A 19,552-nucleotide genomic window follows, 5' to 3' on the forward strand; every position below is an offset into this window, starting at 1 on the left:
TTCCTGCCCAAGGTTGTTTCGGCCTTTCACATCGGGCAGTCCATCACCCTCCCTTCCTTCTTCCCGCCTCCGCATCCTTCAAAGGATGAAGAGCGGCTCCATCGTCTGGACCCAAAACGTGCGCTTTCATTTTACATGGATCGCACACGCCAGTTCCGGGTGGATGACCAACTGTTTGTTGGCTACGTGGGTGCGAAGAAGGGACGGGCGGTTTGTAAACGAACCATCTCTCGATGGGTCGTCCTCTGCATCAAAGCGTGCTACTCTTTGGCTCGGAAGGAGCCTCCTGTTGGGCTGAGGGCCCATTCCACTCGGGCCACGGCGGCTACTACTGCCCTGGGCCGGGGAGTCCCCTTGCAGGACATTTGCCAGGCGGCTACGTGGGCCTCGCTGCACACCTTTGCGAGGCACTACTGCCTGGACAGTCAAGTCCGGAGGGATGGCTTCTTTGGCCGTTCTGTCCTCCAGGACTTTCTGGTGTAGTTTTGTATTGGTTCGCAGACCCACCACCGGGGTTGGTATTGCTGGGGTATGTATTCTAAGGTAAGGAATCTAACACTAACGTGTTTCTTTCAGATGAACAAGTTACTTACCTTCGGTAACGATATATCTGTAAGAAACATTAGTTAGTGTTAGATTCCTTACCGAACCCACCCATCCTCCCCGTTCTGCGAACTGATACCTAGGGTTAAGGTCGTCCCTTTCAGGGCCCTAGTTTGTACATGGCACCAGTGTTGGTTCTCTCATGGCTCTGCGTCTCCTGGCGCGGAAAAGCTGTGTGCAAAGAACTGACGTCAGCGCGCGGAGGCGGCGTCTATGTACTCCAGCGACGTCATCACGGCGCACGACGCCGACGACGGACGCGGAGCCGCAGGGGACGCCTGCAGACGACGCCTACCGACGCGCAGGGGTACTGCTACGCAAAAGTTTCCGGATCCAGACTGACGCCTGGGGATATTCTAAGGTAAGGAATCTAACACTAACTAATGTTTCTTACAGATATATCGTTACCGAAGGTAAGTAACTTGTTCATCCAGCTGAAATGAGCCAGAAGAAAACGTGTCTTCAGGGCTATGTAGTATGTAAGAAACATGCCGAATAATGTGAGTTAATGAAATGTATTGTACATGCGAGGTAAAGACTGGCATTTAAGTCAATTACAGGAAATAAATTATGTTTTAAAAAAAAAGTACAGCTCTCTTTCCATCATTGGGTCTGCCTGGAGAAGGACCGAATACTTTGGGATGGATCTTACTTCACAGTCCCCATGAGAACCGGTTCAACTTTGCACTCCCCAGGAGGACCGGTTCAACTTCGCACTCCCCAGGAGAACCGGTTCAACTTCACACTCCCCAGGAGAACCAGTTGAACTTCGCACTCCCCAGGAGAACCGGTTGAACTTCGCGCTCCCCATGAGAACCAGTTCAACTTCACACTCCCCAGAAGAACCAGTTTAACTTCACACTCCCCAGGAGGACCGGTTCAACTTCGCACTCCCCAGCAGAACCGGTTCAACTTCACACTCTCCAGGAGGACTGGTTCAACTTCACACTCCCCAGCAGAATCGGTTCAACTTCACACTCCCCAGCAGAACCGGTTCAACTTCACACTCTCCAGGAGGACCGGTTCAACTTCACACTCCCCAGCAGAATCGGTTCAACTTTGCACTCTCCAGGAGAACCGGTTCAACTTCACACTCCCCAGCAGAACCGGTTCAACTTCGCACTCCCCAGCAGAACCGGTTCAACTTCACACTCCCCAGGAGAACCGGTTCAACTTCACACTCCCCAGGAGGACCGGTTCAACTTCACACTCCCCAGGAGAACCGGTTCAACTTCACACTCCCCAGGAGAACCGGTTCAACTTCACACTCCCCAGGAGAACCGGTTCAACTTCACACTCCCCAGCAGAACCGGTTCAACTTCACACTCCCCAGGAGAACCGGTTCAACTTCACACTCCCCAGCAGAACCGGTTCAACTTCACACTCCCCAGGATAACCGGTTCAACTTCACACACCCCAGCAGAACCGGTTCAACTTCACACACCCCAGCAGAACCGGTTTACCTTCACACACCCCAGCAGAACCGGTTTAACTTCACACTCCCCAGGAGAACCGGTTCAACTTCACACTCCCCAGGAGAACCAGTTCAACTTCACACTCCCCAGGAGAACCGGTTCAACTTCACACTCTCCAGGAGAACCAGTTCAACTTCACACTCCCCAGGAGAACCAGTTCAACTTCGCACTCCCCAGGAGAACCGGTTCAACTTCACACTCCCCAGGAGAACCGGTTCAACTACGCACTCCCCATGAGACCGGTTCAACTTCGCACTCCCCATGAGAACTGGCTCAACTTCACACTCCCCAGGAGAACCTGTTCAACTTCACACTCCCCAGGAGAACCTGTTCAACTTCACACTCCCCAGGAGAACCGGTTCAACTTCACACTCCCCAGCATAACCGGTTCAAGTTCGCACTCCACAGCAGAACCGGTTCAACTTCACACTCCCCAGCAGAACCGGTTTAACTGCACACTCCCCAGGAGAACCGGTTCAACTTCACACTCCCCAGGAGAACCGGTTCAACTTCACACTCCCCAGGAGAACCGGTTCAACTTCACACTCCCCAGGAGAACCGGTTCAACTTTGCACTCCCCAGGAGGACCGGTTCAACTTCACACTCCACAGGAGGACCGGTTCAACTTCACATTCCCCAGGAGAACCGGTTCAACTTCACACTCCCCGGGAGAGCCAGTTCAACTTCACACTCCTCAGCAGAACCGGTTCAACTTCACAAACCCCAGCAGAACCGGTTCAACTTCGCACTCCCCAGCAGAACCGGTTCAACTTCGCACTCCCCAGGAGAACTGAGTCTAGCTGAGAGGAAAGTTGACCTTGGAAGGAGACACCAGTGAAAATGGGCTAGGGTGACCAGTTGACTGTGGCTGTTGTGGTCCAGGTTGGTGGACCATTTTTATGGTAACAACTTCCTAGCTCGCTTTCGATTAATGCATGCATAATGAAAGGGGTTCAGCAGGTCTTTACATGCTCACCATACAGTTCTTTCATTATGTGTAAGATAGCTAAAATGGATCTTCCCAAAGAGGATTTTATTGCCAACAGCATTCGTTGTCCTAATCTCACGAGGACAGGCAAAGCAGGGCAGTAGGCGGCAAAGCCGGACAGTGGGCGGAAGAAATCCAGGGCCGGGCATCATCATCCCTAGATAGTAAGAGGTGACAATAAGCCAACCACAGATTGGTCCAGAGTACTTTAAGGCATCAGGCAAACATTACGCACTCAAAGTAAAACTACACTCAAGCCTGTTATCCGAGAGCTCGATGAGCAAAGCAGGAAGTAGCATCTCACTAAGAAGGCAGCCATCTTGTCTCCACGTTCCGTCTGCAGTTCTTCAGCATGGAAATTAACATATAGGGCTTTCTTATAAACTAAATACATCCTTGGCTACAGTTCACCTTTAAATAACAAATTTGAAAAGAATGAAGTAGCAGGCAGCATTTGACTGGTGCAGCCTGTGAAAGCTGATGAAATGTGCCGGAGGTCAGCATATCGGAAATGGGGAATGCTGCATGCCATAGGTCTTGGCTTCCAGGCCTAATTTTGGCTCTTCAGGCCTCTCATGTCTTCTGTTTCGGTCCTTGCAGCTTTCACTATGCACTGATCCAACGTGTCCAGGCAGTGCAGAAGAGTTCTGCACAGACCTCTGGTTCGAGGCAGAGACCTGGTCACGTGTACTAAAAAGTTCTTCAGAGTTGTACTTTTTAAACGAAACTTTGTAGCCCTCCAGCCGGTGGGCAGAGAGATGGGTGGTCAACTCTGTCCAGATCGGGGATTCCAGTAATTTTGCTTTAATTTTGTTATTAATTGGCAGCTTCTTTTTGCTCTTTTTCTTTTCCCTTCCTTTGTCTGCATTTGTAAGGATTTCCGGAAACAGGTCAACTGTGAGGTGGACCAGCGTTTCCAGGTACGTACACAGCAATAAACTAGATAAAAAGAACAATTACAGAAAAAAGTAGCGTGGGCTTGTGTCATTCTCGTTTTTTAATTGTTGGCAATGAACAGCATTCAAAAGAAGCAGGCTATATTGTGCATGCGCATCAGTGAGTGTCTGTATGTTAACACCAAGTGCTTCCTTAACATTCCTTACAAGCAGCAGATATGTAAAGTGAAAGCCCAGGGCAGGAGATCACCCAGGGTCTGTGCAGGGATGCTCCTGGTCTGTCCCTGTGTGCGGCAGTGCAGGATCACCAGGTCTTTGTAGTAGCTGGAAGGACAAAGGAAGACAGGTGTTGTCTTGGGGTATTTGTGTCACTTATCTTGTGATCTCTAGTGTGGTTCGGGGCAGGCTCCTGATTTAGAGTTTAACGGGTTCAGGGCATTCTCCAAACGCTATCTGAGGCCTAAGTATAAAGATCTGCAAAAACAAACAATTATGCGGCAGAAGTCCTCGTAGTGATTTGGCCATAGTCGTCACAGTAGCTACCACTACACTAGTCTGTGCATTAAGGCTTTGTCCAGCTTGCCTTATCTGCCAGGTAGGGTCTCTCGGAGGCATTATTGCCTACATAAGGCAGAAATCCCTTATTTTGCTTAGAAACCTCCCTCCCCCCGCCCCTCGGATTCCGATTGGCTGCTGGACCTGCCACTAACTTTGGAAGGGACTGGAGTTTGTGTGTGTTTTAATTACACTCCATATAATTAGTTCTCAGCATGTTTAGGTGAAAGCAAGTTGCTCCAGCCAGCTTCCAATTTTCTCATCTCATTAAGCTGTTAATGCGATTATTAGTATAATAATCAGCTATGATGATTTCATTTGTGGGTTTTCACATTGCCTGGTTTGCGGGGTGTCTTGATTGGCTAATTTGGGCAAATTATTCTGTGCGTCTTGATGGCGGTTGGCTGATTACAACTCAGCAGGGGCATAATTCCCCTTCGAGGGCAGGATCACACTATCATTATATTTTTTGGTTATTGTTGAAGAGCGCTGAGACTGCGCGCGTGGCGTTGCACATTTCCCGCCATTCTGTTAGAATTCTCTCGGAATGAAGGGGCTCACGGCAGGAAGTGAGTGTTAATGAGACATGGGCGGTTCAGGAGGGGCAGAGGACTTCAGGCACTATAGGCAAGTTACGTCATTCGTTTGAACCTAGAGAGGGACGGAGCTCTTTGCACCTCGAGCTTGCTGCTGCTAGGGGGCGGTAGCTGCCAGCAGATTGCCAATCACAGCGACCCACGCAGAGCACCGTTGCTTTTGGGGCAGCTTCGGTGGATTTTTCAGTTACCTTTGCATTGTTGCATATGCCTCCTGTTCAGTACTTTCACATTGGGAGCAATGGCTGCCCCCTCTGGTTCTTCTGCCTCTGACATTGGATGCAGAGCAGTGTTTCCCAAACTTTTAGAACCAAGACCCACTTTTTGAGCCACAAACTTTCCAGCCCACCTAGATTTCATAAACATGAGTCAGGCGACTTGTTTTAGTGTAACTAAAGTATTGTGTGGTAGCGCTCTGTCATGTGCCGACCATACATTTTCGATTGAAATGGCCACTACATTGGCACAGGCATGCAGTTTTATTGATGAAACCATATTGCACACAAATGAAAGTGTGGAAATAGGGTTTCATTCTGATAGATACATCTGCCGTGTGGATTCCTCACCTTGTGAATATCCCCCTTGCGTCAGCAACGTTCGGAAATTTTCTTCGTAGCACGCCGTCGTGGGCGACGTCACAGGAGCACGGCATCGCGCGCGACTCCGTCTGACGTCACCGACCCCATATTAGGCCCACGCCGGCGTGATGACGTCAGTTCCCTTTTTTCCGCGTCTCCGACGCTAACGGTTTTCGGGATCTTCAGCGATACCTAGTATCTTTCTGACTAATATTTGTCACTGTTTCTTTCTTGCGACTTTGTTCTTCTCCGGAGATGTCGTCGAGGAAAACAGGCTTTAAGCCATGTAGGTCTTGTGCCCGCATGATGTCTATCACTGACCCACATAAGGATTGTTTGTGGTGTCTTGGGTCGGGCCACGACGTCAAGAACTGCAAGTCCTGTTTTAAGATGAATCCGAAGGTGCTTCGAGAGCGTGAAGCAAAGTTGCTCTTGGCGAAGGTGAAAAAGGACTCTGGGCGACTTTCGAGATCAACGTCACGGAGATCGAAGTCGAAGCATAGGTCTCGGTCGAGGTCGAGATCGGCGTCGAGGTCCAGAGCGGGTTCGAGGTCTGGAGACGACTCGAGGTCCAAGGCGAAGTCGAAGTCCAGAGAAAGGTCTAGGTCTAGATCTAAGTCGGCTTCCGGGCATGCTTCGAGCTCTTCGAGGAGAAAGCATAAGAGGAGGAAGCACAGTTCGAGACATCATTCGGGGAAGGATTCCTCTGACTCGAAGAGAAAGTCTCACAAACACCGTAAGGACTTTGTCTCTCCTTCACCTGTTTTGTCAAGAGTGGGTTCTCCGGCGCCGGAGCCGGACCCGGAGCCGGTTTCCTCGGAGCATGAAGAAGAGGAGGTGACTCAAGAACCGGCTTCGGCGGAGATTCCTGTGAATCCAGAAGGTCTGGGTGAGGATGTGTCGGGTCGGCCTCCATTGCAACATCCGGTAGGTCCGTACCCTTCCTTTCCTGGTCCTGGGCAGGATCCCTCGCATTTTCTCAATGCGATGTTTGGAGTTTATTCTAGGGCAATGTACCCCGCTGGAGCGCCTGGTGGCCCCATGGGTCCGTTATCGTACAACCTGGGTATTCCTCAGTCGTATGCCCCTGCTCCATTTATGCCTTTCATGCCGGCGCCTGTTTCACCTTGGCTCGGTACGGCTCCACCGAGGTCCTCGACTCCGCATGCGGCTTCGCCGACTCCGGATCGACCTCGCAGTCGAGATTGAGGTGCCACACCTGTTCTTGAATCTCGTCCTCCTGCTTCGGTTCCTCGAGCGACGTCGGAACCGGCTCCGTCGGAGTCGTTACCGGATCCGTCGACTTCGATTCGAATGGAGTGGTCGAGGCGGAGAGCTCAGCGTCTTCTCGAGCAAAAGGATGATGAGAGTTCAGATGTGGAAGAAGGCGAGCTTCCTGATCATTTTGATGACTTCGAAGAGCTTCGGGATGCTAGTGGTCCGGAACTCTCTCCCGAGTGGGGTCTGCCTTCGACTTCTGATGCACCATCAAGGGACGTGGCTCCTTATCACGTAGTCATTTGGAAGGCTGCTGACCTTCTTAACTTAAAGCTGCCCACAGTGGAGTACAAGCCCAACATTCTCACGGAAGTCCTGCATTCTCCATCTTCAATTGTGGAGCCAACTTTGCCGTTTACTGATGCCTTGTCAGATCCAATTAAGGAAATTTGGAAGAGGCCGTTGTCTGCTCCTGCAGTTTCAAGGGTTATTGCAAGGCGCTATAGGGTGGCTCCTGATGACCCTGCATTTCTTTCTACGCATCCGTCTCCGGAAAGTCTTGTGGTTCAGGCGGCTTGTTCTAATAGGGCGGCAGGCTCATTCCCTCAAGTGCCTGCTGACAAAGAGTCTAAGAAAGTGGATCAAGCTGCGAAGAAGACTTTCTCTTCTGGAAGCATGGCTCTAAAGTCGTCAAATGCTACTTGCCTTTTAGGTAGATATGTGCACGCGCTGATGGACTCAGTGAAGCAATTGTCACCAAAACTTCCTGAGGAGGATAGGAAAAACTTTAATGAAGTCATCTCTGACACTCAGGCTGCGGCCCGCATGGTCATCCAAAGCGGCATGGACACTGTGGATTCAGTTGCCAGAATTATGGGCTCATCCATTGCAACTAGGAGAGCCGCATGGTTAAAGTCATCTGATTTCTCAGCGGATGTACAATCTACTTTGTTGGACTTACCCTTTGAAGGATCTGGCCTTTTTGGTAAGAAGGCAGATGTGGCCTTGGAAAGGTTTAAAGACAGCCGTGCCACTGCGAGATCGTTGGGTCTGCAGATGAGAGGGTCTGCAGCTAGAAAGTTCAAGGGATTTGGTAAATCTTCTTTTCGTCCCTTCAAGCAGGGCCAACAACAGCAGCAGCAGCAGAACCCTCTATATAAGTCCTATAGAGGTAGACAGAGGGGTCGTGGATGTGGACGTCAAGTCTCCTCTTCCTCCACTTCCTCCAATAATGCCCAACCCCCACCCGCATCAGCAAAGCAGCCCTAGATCCACCATTCTGGATCATGTAGGGCCAGTAGGGGGTCGGCTTACTCACTTTCTACGAGATTGGGAATCGGTTACATCAGATCTTTGGGTTCTCAATCTCGTAGAGAATGGGTATGCACTTCCTTTTCAGGAGTTCCCTCCCAATTACCCTCCTTGCCAAGGTTATTGCTCGGAGGACCACCTGCTTCTCCTGCAGGAGGAAGTCCTGGCTCTGTTTCGAAAGGGAGCGATAGAGGTGGTTCCAGAGCAGGAGAGGGGTCAAGGGTGCTACTCCCGGTATTTCTTGATTCCCAAGAAGGATGGCAGACTTCGGCCTATCCTGGATCTCAGGATTTTGAACCTCTATCTCAAACAGGAGAAGTTCAAAATGCTCACCCTTGCTCAGGTTCTTCTGGCGCTGATGGAAGAAGACTGGATGGTGTCGATCGACTTGCAGGATGCGTATTTTCACATCCCAATCCTGAAGTCGCACAGGAAGTATCTCCGTTTTACGGTGGGATCGCAGCACTATCAGTTTGCGGTCCTCCCGTTTGGACTTACTACTGCGCCTCGAGTTTTCACCAAGGTGATGGCGGTGGTGGCGGCGCATCTCAGGAGGTCAGGGATTCCTGTATTCCCTTATCTAGACGACTGGCTGATCAAAGCAGAGTCGCCGGAGATGGTGCTCCATCATCTGCAGGAGACAACTCAGTTGTTACACAGGTTGGGTTTTTCGATAAACGTACCCAAATCTCACCTGGTGCCCTCCCAGCGCAACCTGTTCATAGGTGCGGTACTGGACACTTCTGTATGTCGTGCATTCCCTCCACCTCAAAGGATTCGCGACATTCAGGAAATGATTCCTTTATTCTTCAATGGAGCGGTTGTTCCAGTCCTGAAGGTCCTTCGTCTGCTCGGTCTGATGGCTTCTTGCATTCTGTTGGTCAGTCATGCACGCTGGCACATGAGGGTGCTCCAGTGGTGCCTCCGCAGGCAGTGGTATCAGCACAACGGAGATCTCAGGGAGTCTGTGAGGATCTCCAGAGAAACTGCAGCGGACCTGTCCTGGTGGGGCGTGGAAGGCAATCTGTCACAGGGAAAGCCTTTTCAGCTACCTCCATCAGTGGCCACAGTGATATCGGATGCATCCACTCTCGGGTGGGGTGCTCATCTGGGAGACCTGGAGGTCAAGGGTCTTTGGTCTCCGGAAGAAAGGTTGTTTCACATCAACCTTCTGGAATTGAGGGCGATACGTTTGGCGCTCAAGGCCTTCCTCCCTTCCCTTCGCGGTCGTTCGGTCCAGGTCCTAACGGACAACACGACTGCGATGTGGTACATCAACAAGCAGGGAGGAGTAGGGTCGCAGTGTCTCTGCAGAGAGGCTCTGCGTCTCTGGTCCTGGGTTCAGGACCATCAGATCTGTCTGGTGGCAAATCATCTGGCCGGGGTTCTGAACGTGCGTGCGGACAGTCTCAGTCGGCAGTTTTCTGCCGACCACGAGTGGAGGCTTCACCCGGAGGTTGTTCGCAACATCTTTCAGATGTGGGGGACTCCTCGGGTGGATCTGTTCGCCACTCGCGAGAATGCTCACTGCCCTTCATTCTGCAGTCTCCAGTATCCGATGCAAGGAGCATTGGGGGACGCGTATCAGTTGAGTTGGGGAGATCGACTCCTTTACGCGTTTCCCCCCATACCTTTGATTCCTCGGGTTCTGAGGAAGATTCGTCAAGACCGGGCCCAAGTCATATTGGTCGCCCCGGATTGGCCGAGAAGGGTGTGGTATTCGGACCTACTCCACCTATCCTCTCACCCGCCGCTCCGTCTCCCTCACAGGGCAGACCTCCTCTCTCAGTTGGAGGGGCAGGTTCTACACCCCCACCTCCAGACATTACACCTTCATGCCTGGAGATTGAACGGGGCAACTTGAGTTCTTTTTCTCTCCCTCACGAGGTGGTGGATGTCATTCTCTCTGCCAGGCGTGACACCACTAAGTCCATTTACTCCTATAGGTGGACAACATTTGTTTCTTGGTGCAGGGAGAGGGATATTGACCCTTTGAGGGCTCATTTGTCTAATATTTTACAGTTTGCCCTTTATCTGGCGCAGCAAGGTTTGGCTGTGTCCACGGTCAAGGGTTATCTTTCGGCCTTATCGGCGTTTCTATGTTTGCCGGATCAGCCTTCTCTCTTTAAGTCTCCGGTGGTTGTGAGATTTTTGAGGGGTCTTGTGAATATGTTTCCTCCTACCCCTTTTATTATTCCTCATTGGGATTTGAATCTTGTGCTGACCTTTTTAATGGGTTCTCCCTTTGAACCCTTGCACAAGTGTCCATTGAGGCTTCTCTCTTTTAAAACTATTTTCCTCGTTGCAATCACCTCGGCAAGGAGGGTAAGTGAGCTTCAGGCTCTAAGTTCCAAACCCCCGTTCCTGACCATTCATGCAGAAAGGATGGTTCTTAGGACCAGGGCTGCTTTTCTGCCTAAGGGGGTGACTCCTTTCCATCTTGGGCAGTCCATTACCCTTCCTACCTTCTATCCTCCCCCTCACCCGTCTAAGGAGGAAGAGAGACTGCATCGCCTGGACCCTAAGAGGGCGGTGTCCTTCTATCTGGACAGGACTAAGGACTTCCGGATGGACGACCAGCTGTTTGTTGGCTTTGCTGGCTGTAAGAAGGGCAGAGCGGTGCACAAGCGCACTCTTTCCAGATGGATAATCCTGTGCATCAAGATCTGCTACTCCCTTGCGGGTAAGGACCCTCCTGAGGGTATTAGAGCTCATTCAACTAGAGCAAAGTCTGCAACATCTGCTTTGTCTAGGGGTGTGCCTGTTGAGGATATTTGCAGGGCCGCGACTTGGGCCTCCCTCCACACTTTCGCGAAGCATTACTGCTTAGATACCGAGGTGAGGAGGGATGGCCACTTTGCGCGTTCTGTCCTCCAAGACTTCCTGGTGTAGCAGAGTAGACACCCTCCTCCGGGAGTGGGGACTGCTGTGGGAATCTATTCACAAGGTGAGGAATCCACACGGCAGATGTATCTATCAGAAGAACAAGTTACTTACCTTCGGTAACGCTTTTTCTGGTAGATACTATATCTGCCTGTGGATTCCTCACTGACCCACCCGCCTCCCCGTTGTCTGCTCTGCTATACCTGGTCTTTCTGTTTATATGATTATAATACTGTTGTATTGATTTGGTTCTATTTGTACTGTGTACATTGTATATTTGCATATTTGCTATCGTTGGTCCGTCCGTGTGCCTCGAAGGCATGGAAAAAAGGGCGGAACTGACGTCATCACGCCGGCGTGGGCCTAATATGGGGTCGGTGACGTCAGACGGAGTCGCGCGCGATGCCGTGCTCCTGTGACGTCGCCCACGACGGCGTGCTACGAAGAAAATTTCCGAACGTTGCTGACGCAAGGGGGATATTCACAAGGTGAGGAATCCACAGGCAGATATAGTATCTAGCAGAAAAAGCGTTACCGAAGGTAAGTAACTTGTTCTTTAGTATTTATCATTTCTGCATCACAAAGTAAAGTGTCTTTATTCTTTTTTTAAATTTGTTTTTATTGTTGCAGCATAAAGGATATTGCAGTTCACACATAGACCAACTTAGCATCAACAATCTGCCTTGTCAGCCATCTGTGCAACATTATGAGATAAAGAAAAGGAAACAAGAAAAATATACCCACACCCCTTCCCATCCCAACCTCCCCCCTCATGGGTGCCCTTACGCTATTACAAAGCTACCTACAGATGTCTGAGTTGGCTACATGATCAACAAAACCATTCCATTCTCCAGTCAATCGCAATATTTTTAAGTATTTAGGGCAGGTAAGTTCTGTAAATTCCTGGGATAATAAGGTGATAAATGAGCTCCAGACCTCTCTGAAGATGTCCTCGTAATGCCTTAATGTTGCAGATAACCTTTCCATTCCCAGCAAGTACCAGATGCGATGTGACCATCCCAGCTTGGTCTGTAGCCTATCTGTGCCCCATAGTGCCAAAATCGTTTGGTGAGCCGCCCGAAGCACCAATGCCATATGTCTGCCCCGTCTAGATTTGAGTGGGTATGTCAATGGGTTAGGAAGACCTAGTGTTATGTATGCTAAGAATCGGGGGATTTGCATGCTAAAATGCATGTCAATCTCATCTAAAATGTATTTCCAGAAATGGATTAGCTTAGAGTAGCCCCATAGTATGTGTGATAGTGACACAGTGCTCCCCCACATCTCTAACATGGGCTGCTCTGTGTCTGATTCCCTTTGTGGAGGCGCTCTGGTGTTAGGGACTAATACATGGCTATTTTTGTTGCAGTTTCTATGCTAGAGGTATTGGTATCTGTGTGTCTTGCCCTACAATATATGTCCCTCCATTCCCGGGGTGGAAGTTTACTCCCGAGTTCCTGTTCCCATTGCGACTGAGACGAAGACTTCTTCTCCAAAACCCCCTCCTTCAGGAGCTTGTAAAGTTCTGTTACCAAGTGTCTGTCTGATTCTTACATGTGAGCCACTTCTCAAATTTCGTCAGGGACCATTGGGCTGCCTCTTTAACCTTTGGTTGCATCACCCAGCATCTTAACTGTGTGTAGCGGAATCTTTCCCTCTCCAAAATGGCGTTGTCAACCCTCAGGGTGCTGAAGGGAATAGGTCACTCTTCATCAAAGAAGTGGCCTATCGATCTACATCCGGCCTGAGCCACTCCTGGAATATCACTTCCTTTAAACCCGGGGTGAAATGTGGGTTCACAACCATCAGTGTTAGGGGGTAGGGGAATGACGAGAGACCATTTGCTTTAACTAGTGCATCCCAGGTTCTAAGGGTGGGTGAGGTAACCGCCGATAAATAGAGAGACTAGGGGGTCTATGTGATCTGCCCAGGAACGAAATTTTCCACAGGGATGTGCCAGCCAATTCTCTGTCCATAAAGAGCCATTTCTTTTCCGTCTCCGGGCGAGACTACTCTACTATGTATCTAGTTTGTGCCACCCTGAAGTATCTAAGAATGCAGGGGATGCCTAAGCCGCCCTCGGCTGGGGTCCTCCAACTAAGCTCCTGACGCATTCTGGAGCATCAGTCAGCCCATACAAAATTTTGAAAGGCACTCTGTATAGTTCGATTCAATCTGTGCGGCGGCCATATGGGCAAAGTCAGAAAGAAATAGAGAACTCTAGGAAGGACCACCATCTTCAATGCCACTATATGGCCATGCCAGGACAGAGGGTAAACACGCCATTTCGCTAGGTCTGTCTGGACCTTCGTGGTCAAGATTCTATAATTGACCTCAACTACTTCAGTTATGGTCGAGGCAAGTTGTATTCCCAGGTAGGATATAGTCTGCTGCCATCTAATGGGGAGGGATTGTGCGAGGGCTTCTTTCGTGGCCCGCATCACTGTTAGGCTCAGTGACTTTGATTTGGTGAGGTTAATCTTGAATCCCGAGACCACCCCAAATCTTTCCACCACTTTCAGGAACACCAGTAGGGCCTCTCGGGGGTTCTCCAGATATACTATTACGTCATCTGCATACAATGTAATGAGGTGCTCCTCTCTAAATCTCAGACCAGTAATTAGTGGGTCATCCCATACTCGCTCCGCGAATGGCTTCATAAAACGTGCAAAAAGCAGCAGGGACAAAGGACAGCCCTGCCGCGTACCACAAGCAATGGGGAAGCTCCCAGAACCCCTGCCATTAACCCTAACCATGGCTCTTGGTTCCCCGTACCCACCTAGAATCCATGCTCGGAACCGTTCCCCAAACTCGTATCTCACCAGTGCCTCTACCAAGTGGGGCCAGTGCACCCAGTCAAATGCCTTTTCTGCATTTATAGAGAACGGGTTGCCTTGAATGCGTTTTGTATTATATGCGCACTGTCTGCCTGGGATAAAACCACACTGCCGCCAATAAGTATCTAGATTGTCAAATAATTCACCCTAGTTTTCTTTCTCTGACTGCAAAGTGGTAGGAGTTTGCAAACACCAATCCGCATGCTAAAAAAACATAAGCAGCATTTTGTCAGAGACGTAGCCTGACATTTAACCTCTGTCTTTGAAGAGCAGCAAATGTGACAAGATAATTAAAGATTTTCAAAGCATCTCTGTTTTTTGCTTGGACTTTAACAACTCACCAAAAATGCAGGGGCAACCCACAGTTTGGGAAACAATGATGTAGAGTATGTCTTCTGTGGAGTCTTTTGTTGTCTGCACTGCCATCAAAGTGACGCCCTCTTGACCGGTTGCATACCACAATGCCTTTAAAGGCTTTCTCTGTGTGTCCAGGCACTATTACACTGGCTGCAGAGCGTGGACCATGCATGGTTGTACTGGCTGCTGGGCTTGGTCCATGTATGTTCCACTGGCTGCAGAGCCTGACCCCTCTGGGTCTTTCCTCTTCCGTCCCTGTTGCAAAGCCTGCCCTCCCTGGGTCACTCCTCTTTCGCACTCACTACAGAGGCTGGCCTCCCAATGAAATGAAAAGGAAATTTATAAAGCGCAAAACATTAACCCGAGGGTGTCAAGGCGCTTACTCATCATACAGAATTAAACTTGGCGGTTCGAAAGCACCTTAGAGACTGAACAACCATGTCTTCAAAGCCTTTCTGAAGGCCAACAGATGGGTTTCTTGTTTCAACCTCATTGGGAGAGAGTTCCATAATTTGGTCGTACTTACCAGAAAACTTCTTCCACCCCAGGAACATTTTTTGACCCTGGGAACAATCAGATCATGGGCAAGGGATGAACGAAGATGACGAACTGGAATATCAGGTTGTAAATTCCGTTTTAGGAAACCAGGCCCTATGTCAAGTGTGGCCTTAAAAGCAATACACAGAGCCTTAAACGCAATTCGTCTCTTAACTGGAAGCCAGTGTAGATCTTTGAGCGCCCTAGAAACAGTTTTATGTCTTGAGATGTTAAGCAAGAGCCGGTACAGCTCTTGCTTAACATACCAAGACATAAATCTGTACGGTACGCGGTACGGTACGCAGCATTCTGCACTACCTGTAATTTGGACAGACACTTTTTTCGAAGATTGACAAAAAGCCCATTACAATAGTCTGCTCTAGATAAAACAAGTGCTGAGACCATTAGTTTACTTAGCTCCGCTGGAATGAATGGGAGAATCTTTCTCAGAACCTTTAGCGTGGAAAAGGAAAGGGAAGTGACCTGATTGACATGACTTTCAAACGAGAGTTTAGAGTCAAATATGACTCCCAGTTTCTTCACTTTGATTACTGGCGTTGGTAGCGGACCCAACTCCAAAGCTCAAAGATCGGGGGACCAGAAATTGGTGTGGGCACCGAAGAGTAAGACCTCCGTTTTACTCGTAATACGTTCTAAGCAGTTGGTGGACATCCAGTCACCAATCTAATGAAGGCAGGTATGAAACTGTACCATGGTGTCAGTGGGTGAGCGTGTCATCGGAATAGGAAATAGCCGAGAAACCCAGGGACCTGATCATCCTAGCCTGCGGTGCAACATAGATATTAAAAAGGGTCGGGCTCAGAGATGACCCCTGTGGCACCCCTCATGGTAAAGTAAAGTGAGGTGACTTAAACTCATCTAGGGCCACATATTGCTCTCTGCCGGACAGGAATGATTCAAATAGAGTAAATGCTTTCCCTTTGATACCGATCCCCCTTAGAACTTCCAACAGTTTCTGGTGGTTCACCGTATCAAATGCGGCGAAGAGGTCAAGCAGCACAAGTTCTGCATTGCCACCCATGTCAACTGTCTGCCTAATTATTTCCGATGATGTATTCAAGGCTAGTGCGGTACTATGATTTTTTTGAAATCTGAACTGGGTATCATCCAGAAAACATCACTCCTCTTTCACACTAGCTGCAGAGGCTGGCCTCTCTGTGTCACCCCTCTTTTACACTATCTACAGAGGCTGGCCTCCCTGTGTCACTCCTCTTTCACACTCCCTGCAGAGTTTGGCCTACCTGTGTCACTCCTCTTTCACACTATCTACAAAGGCTGACCTCCCTGTGTCACCCCTCTTTCACACTATCTACAGAGGCTGGCCTCCCTGTGTCACTCCTCTTTCACACCAACAGCAGAGGCTGGCCTCCCTGTGTCACTCCTCTTTCACACTATCTGCAGAGGCTGGCCTCCCTGTGTCACCCCTCTTTCACACTATCTGCAGAGGCTGGCCTCCCTGTGTCACTCCTCTTTCACACTATCTACAGAGGCTGGCCTTCCTATGTCACCCCTCTTTCACACTATCTGCAGAGGCTGCCCTTCCTAGGTCACTCCTCTTTCACACTAGCTGCAGAGGCTGGCCTCCCTCCGGTCACTCCTCTTTCACACTAGCTAAAGAGGCTGGCCTCCCTGGGTCACTCCTCTTTCGCACTGACTGCAGAGGCTGGCCTCCCTCCGGTCACTCCTCTTTTACACTAGCTGCAGAGACTGGCCTCCCTCGGGTGACTCCTTTTTCACAGCTGCTGTAGGGGCTGGCCTTCCTAGGTCACTCCTCTTTTATGCGCACTGCAGAGGCTGGCCTTCCAAAGTCACTCCTCTTCCACACTAGCTGCAGAGGCTGGCCTCCCTCGGGTCATTCCTCTTTCACACTAGCTGCAGAGGCTGGCCTTCCTAGGTCACTCCTCTTTCACACTAGCTTCAGAGGCTGGCCTCCCTGTGTCACCCCTCTTTCACACTATCTACAGAGGCTGGCCTCCCTGTGTCACTCCTCTTTCACACTAGCTGCAGAGGCTGGCCTTCCTAGGTCACTCCTCTTTCACACTAGCTTCAGAGGCTGGCCTCCCTGTGTCACCCCTCTTTCACACTATCTGCAAAGGCTGCCCTTCCTAGGTCACTCCTCTTTCACACTAGCTGCAGAGGCTGGCCTCCCTCCGGTCACTCCTCTTTCATACTAGCTAAAGAGGCTGGCCTCCCTGGGTCACTCCTCTTTCGCACTGGCTGCAGAGGCTGGCCTCCCTCCGGTCACTCCTCTTTTACACTAGCTGCAGAGGCTGGCCTTCCTAGGTCACTCCTCTTTCACACTAGCTTCAGAGGCTGGCCTCCCTGTGTCACCCCTCTTTCACACTATCTACAGAGGCTGGCCTCCCTGTGTCGCTCCTCTCTCACACCAACAGCAGAGGCTGGCCTCCCTGTGTCACTCCTCTTTCACACTCCCTGCAGAGTTTGGCCTCCCTGTGTGCCTCCTCTTTCACACTATCTACAGAGGCTGGCCTTCCTATGTCACCCCTCTTTCACACTATCTGCAGAGGCTGCCCTTCCTAGGTCACTCCTCTTTCACACTAGCTGCAGAGGCTGGCCTCCCTCCGGTCACTCCTCTTTCACACTAGCTAAAGAGGCTGGCCTCCCTGGGTCACTCCTCTTTCGCACTGACTGCAGAGGCTGGCCTCCCTCCGGTCACTCCTCTTTTACACTAGCTGCAGAGACTGGCCTCCCTCGGGTGACTCCTTTTTCATAGCTGCTGTAGGGGCTGGCCTTCCTAGGTCACTCCTCTTTTATGCTCACTGCAGAGGCTGGCCTTCCAGAGTCACTCCTCTTCCACACTAGCTGCAGAGGCTGGCCTCCCTCAGGTCATTCCTCTTTCACACTAGCTGCAGAGGCTGGCCTCCCTGGGCCGCTCCTCTTTCACACTATCTACAGAGGCTGGCCTCCCTGTGTCACTCCTCTTTCACACTAGCTGCAGAGGCTGGCCTTCCTAGGTCACTCCTCTTTCACACTAGCTTCAGAGGCTGGCCTCCCTATGTCACTCCTCTTTCACACCAACTGCAGAGGCTGCCCTCCCTGTGTCACTCCTCTTTCATACCAACTGCAGAGGCTGGCCTCCCTGTGTCACTCCTCTTTCATACCAACTGCAGAGGCTGGCCTCCCTGTGTCACTCCTCTTTCACATTGTCTACAGAGGCTGGCCTCCCAGTGTCACCCTTCTTTTACACTATCTACAGAGGCTGGCCTCACTGTGTCACTCCTCTTTCACATTATCTGCAGAGGCTGGCCTCCCTCTGTCACTCCTCTTTTACACTATCTACAGAGGCTGGCCTCCCTGTGTCACTCCTCTTTTACACTATCTACAGAGGCTGGCCTCCCTGTGTCACTCCTCTTTCACATTATCTGCAGAGGCTGGCCTTCCTGTGTCACCCCTCTTTTACACTATCTACAGAGGTTGGCCTCCCTGTGTCACTCCTCTTTCACATTATCTGCAGAGGCTGTCCTCCCTGTGTCACTCCTCTTCCACACTAGCTGCAGAGGCTGGCCTCTCCGTGTCACCCCTCTTTTACACTATCTACAGAGGCTGGCCTCCCTGTGTCACTCCTCTTTCACATTATCTGCAGAGGCTGGCCTCCCTGTGTCACCCCTCTTTTACACTATCTACAGAGGCTGGCCTCCCTGTGTTACTCCTCTTTCACATTATCTACAGAGGCTGGCCTCCCTGTGTCACTCCTCTTTTACACTATCTACAGAGGCTGGCCTCCCTGTGTCACTCCTCTTTCACATTATCTACAGAGGCTGGCCTCCCTGTGTCACCCCTCTTTTACACTATCTACAGAGGCTGGCCTCCCTGTGTCACTCCTCTCTTACCTTATCTGCAGAGGCTGGCCTCCCTGTGTCACCCCTCTTTTACACTACCTACAGAGGCTGGCCTCCCTGTGTCACTCCTCTTTCACATTATCTACAGAGGCTGGCCTCCCTGTGTCACCCCTCTTTTACACTATCTACAGAGGCTGGCCTCCCTGTGTCACTCCTCTTTCACATTATCTGCAGAGGCTGGCCTCCCTGTGTCACCCCTCTTTCACACTATCTACAGAGGCTGGCCTCCCTGTGTCACTCCTCTTTCACACTATCTTCAGAGGCTGGCCTCCCTGTGTCGCTCCTCTTTCACACTATCTGCAGAGGCTGGCCTCCCTGTGTCACTCCTCTTTCACACTATCTGCAGAGGCTGGCCTCCCTGTGTCACTCCTCTTTCACACTCCCTGCAGAGTTTGGCCTCCATGTGTCACTCCTCTTTCACACTCCCTGCAGAGGCTGACCTCCCTGGGTTACTCCTCTTTCAGCCTAGATTACGAGGCTGTCACTCAGGCGGCAGGCTCCAGCATCTCTGAGTTACGCGCCTCACACTAGCTACAGAGCCTGCCTCTAAGCACTTGCCCCTCATCACACTGGTTGCAGAGCCTACCCCTTTTCCCTCTCTCCACATAACACTGATCTCTCTGGGTGTGTTCCCACTAATACTGCCTCATTAGCCTGGCTTTTTGCTGTATTTCATTTATCTCACTGGTTGGAGTCAGGCTTTTTGATCTATTTCCCATTTCACAGAATGTCAGTGCCTCTTATACCATTTGCACATGTCGAGATGTGTTTCTCCAATTCCACCCACACTAGTGTGACACATCCAAAGTTTTGCATAACTCATGAATAATGAGGTCC

At 50.6% G+C, this 19,552-nt stretch overlaps 1 protein-coding gene across 7 annotated transcripts in view; it reads left to right on the forward strand.

Annotated features, from left to right (window-relative positions):
• The window catches only part of ACACA (acetyl-CoA carboxylase alpha), a 1,131,726-nt gene that overhangs the window by 549,543 nt on the left and 562,631 nt on the right, over positions 1 to 19,552 (forward strand). For 4 of the 7 annotated variants that reach the window (XM_086954890.1, XM_086954891.1, XM_086954894.1 and 1 more), the window contains one exon: positions 3,942 to 3,986. The exons of the other annotated variants lie outside the window; for them this stretch is intronic. In XM_086954890.1, coding sequence (XP_086811016.1) covers positions 3,942 to 3,986 — 45 coding nt within the window. The remainder of the gene's footprint in view (positions 1 to 3,941; positions 3,987 to 19,552) is intronic. 7 annotated transcript variants of the gene reach the window in all.

This window comes from Lissotriton vulgaris, chromosome 2_1 (assembly GCF_964263255.1).
Source record: "Lissotriton vulgaris chromosome 2_1, aLisVul1.2, whole genome shotgun sequence".
NCBI classification, from domain to species: Eukaryota; Metazoa; Chordata; class Amphibia; order Caudata; family Salamandridae; genus Lissotriton; species Lissotriton vulgaris.